This window comes from Grammomys surdaster, unplaced genomic scaffold (assembly GCF_004785775.1).
Source record: "Grammomys surdaster isolate TR1022 unplaced genomic scaffold, NIH_TR_1.0 113989, whole genome shotgun sequence".
NCBI classification, from domain to species: Eukaryota; Metazoa; Chordata; class Mammalia; order Rodentia; family Muridae; genus Grammomys; species Grammomys surdaster.
Window position 1 is genome coordinate 2543 of NW_021612385.1, and position 3288 is coordinate 5830.

The 3288-nt window shown below is 40.2% G+C and overlaps 1 protein-coding gene across 1 annotated transcript; it reads left to right on the forward strand.

The window, feature by feature from the left end:
- Positions 1 to 2132: 2132 nt before the first annotated feature.
- On the forward strand, positions 2133 to 3283 carry LOC114635607 (zinc finger protein 59-like; the record flags this gene model as incomplete). The annotated part of the gene is made up of 1 exon (XM_028784112.1): positions 2133 to 3283. A coding segment is annotated over one exon (1151 nt), but the record flags the coding sequence as incomplete, so codon positions are not given.
- Positions 3284 to 3288: the final 5 nt, after the last annotated feature.

A 3288-nucleotide genomic window follows, 5' to 3' on the forward strand; every position in this document is an offset into this window, starting at 1 on the left:
AGAGAGAGAGAGAGAGAGAGAGAGAGAGAGAGAGAGAGAGAGAGAGAAAGGAAGAGAGAGAGGAAGAAAGCAAGCAAGCTAGCTAGGTGGGGTAGCCGGGCGGTGGTGGTGCACGCCTTTAATCCCAGCACTTGGGAGGCAGAGGCAGTTGGATGTCTGAGTTCGAGGCCAGCCTGGTCTACAGAGTGAGTTCCAGGACAGCCAGGGTTGCACAGAGAAACCCTGTCTTGAAAAACAAAAAGAAGAAAGCTAACTGGGGGTGGTGTGGATAAATGCTGGGAAAAAGAAAAAAAACCCACAAAGTACAAACTACAGTTATGTCCTCCTTTCATCTCTAGTTTTGTTAATTTGGATCTTCTGTTTCTGACTTTTAGTTAATTTTGCTAAGGGTTCATCAGTCTTACTGATTTTTCTCAAAGAACCAACCCTTTGTTTCATTGATTCTTTGTACTTTTTTTCCTTTGTTTGTTTTTTTAAATTGATTTCAACTCTGATTTTGATTACTCCTAACAGTCTCTTTCTTTGGGGTTCAATTTCATCTTTTTGTCTAGAGGTTTTTTGCTCTTAATATATTATTAGAGTGAGATCTCTCTATTTTTAAGGAGATGTAGATACATAGTGCTATGAATTTGTCTTTTAGAACTGCTTTCTCTGGTCCATTTGCTTGGAATTGGGAGATCATCTTTCATGATTTTTACCCTGAGATGATGTCTGTCCTTGGTGTTAGGGTGTATTTATTGGGTTCAGCAGAGGATAGGTCCTGTTTTCATATACATTCTGTTAGTTTGTACTTTTTTTTTTCTATTTTGGTTTTAGTTTTTTAAGATAAAGATTCTCTGTGTAGGGTTTTCCTTGAACTCACTCTGTCAAACAGGCTGTCCATGAACTCAGAGCTCAGCCTGCCTCTGCCTCCCAAGTGCTGGGATGAAAGGTGTGTGCTACCATGTAATTCTTCATTGTGTTGTTTCAGTTGGGGGTTAAGACCATTGATCCTGAGATACAAGAATGCACAGACTTGTTGATTTGTTTTATTTTGTTATAGTAATATGTGTGTCCCTGAGTTGATTTGGTGGTCCGGGATTAGTGTGTGTGTGTGTGTGTGTGTGTGTGTGTGTGTGTGTGTGCTTTCTTGGGTATGGCTAATCTCTTTAGTTGGAGTGTTCCTTCTAGAGCCTTCTTTAGGGATGGATATGTAGATACATATTACTTAAATTTGCTTTTATCATGGGATGTCTATGGTGATAAAAGTTTCTCTGGGAATAGTAGTTTGGGCTGGCATCTGTGGTCTCTCAGAGTCTGTAAAGTATTTTTCCATTCCCTTCTGACTTTTCAAGACTCCAAGGAGAAGTCATATATGTGTGCCTTTATTCTTGGGCTGTGTCCCTTAGAGATTTTCATATACTTTCTTTGTCCTGTGTGTTTAGTGTTTTGATTATTATGTGCTGAGGGGGACCTGCTTTTGTGGTCCAGTCTATTTGGTGTTCCACATAGTTCTTGCACTTTAATAGGCATCTTATTCATTAGAGTAGGGAAATTTTCTTCTATGATTTTGTTGAATATATTTCTTTTATCTTTGAACTGGGATTCCTCGTCCCCCCCCTCTTCTTCCTCCTTCTCCTCTTCTGACTTCTTTTTGCTGGGATTAAAATTGTGTACCACCACCACTGCCATCACTACAGATTTTTACTTCTTTCTTCTTTAAAGAATTTCAAGTCCAGGCCAGTTCTCTTATAGCGTAACATATATTATTATTTATTTGCGTGGTGTAGGCATACATTTTTTGCAACCTACTTTAATAAGTGTTTAACCTCTCTCACCTACCATAGGTAGTAGAAGTGAAAAGTTATTAGGAATGGGGAAGTGGACCAGTTTAGCAATAGTTCTTTGGGGTGAGCTTGATCTTCTTTGGCAGCAATTGAGTCCCATAGGTAACACCAAATATTACTCAGCAGCTGTGGACCAGTCCTGTTGGCAGGCAGACACCACACAAGAACCAGCAGCTGTTGTAGTACAATCCTGAAGAAACTGCTCTTGTTCAACTTCTCAGATACTACTTTAGAGCCTGGCCATTCATTTAGTAGCCTTTATGTTATAGGAAAATAAAGTATTCTTGCTTTCTCCTTTTCTTTCAGACTTGGAGACAGATTATGATGCTGAAAATATGTCTCCAGAAAATCCTATTAATAATAGAAACTTTCTCAAACAGAGCATAAAGCAATTAAGTATAATTTTTGACCTGAAGGACTCTAGAACTAGTAATGGACCCAGCTATGCTACATTCCATGGACTACAGGATTGTCAAGGTGATGCTGATCAAAAGGTTACTAACAAGGAAGAAATGCCTGCTTTTACCAGCCAGACTCTTGCTCACAACATAGAAAAGGCATATGAATGTAAAGAGTGTGGGAAGTGCTTTGGTTGTAGGTCAACTCTTATTCAACATCAGAGTAGTCATACTGGAGAGAAGCCCTATGAATGTAAGGAGTGTGGGAAGACCTTCAGACTCCCCCAACATCTTACAAGACATCAGAAGTCTCACAGTGCTGAGAGACCTTTCAAATGTAATGAATGTGGAAAGGATTTTCATCTTCCTGCATTGCTCAAGCACCATAAAATCATTCATACAGGTGAAAAACCATTTGAATGCGAAGAATGTGGGAAGTCCTTCAACCGGGTCTCCAACCTTGTTGCACATAGAATTAGTCATGCTGATGTGAGACCATATGAATGTAATGAGTGTGGGAAAGCCTTTAAACATCGAAAAGGCCTCATGCAACATGAGAAAATTCATTCTGATGAGAGACCCTTTCAGTGTAAGGACTGTGGAAAGGGCTTCATTGTTCTGGCAGAGCTCACTAGGCACCAGAACATTCATACTGGAGAAAAGGCATTTGAATGCCATGAATGTGGGAAGGCCTTCAGACTCCCCCAACAGCTTACAAGACATCAGAAGTCTCACAGTGGTGAGAAACCTTTCAAATGTAATGAATGTGGAAAGGCTTTTCATCTTCCTTACCTACTCAAGCACCATAAAGCCATTCATACAGGTGAAAAACCATTTGAATGCAGGGAATGTGGGAAGTCCTTTAACCGGGTCTCCAACCTTGTTGAACATAGGCTTATTCATGCTGATGTGAAACCACACAAATGTAATGAGTGTGGGAAAGCCTTTAAACGACTCAAAAGCCTCATTAAACATCAGAAAATTCATTCTGGTGAGAGACCCTTTCAGTGCAAGGACTGTGGAAAGGCCTTCATTGTTCTGACTCATCTCACAAGGCACCAGAG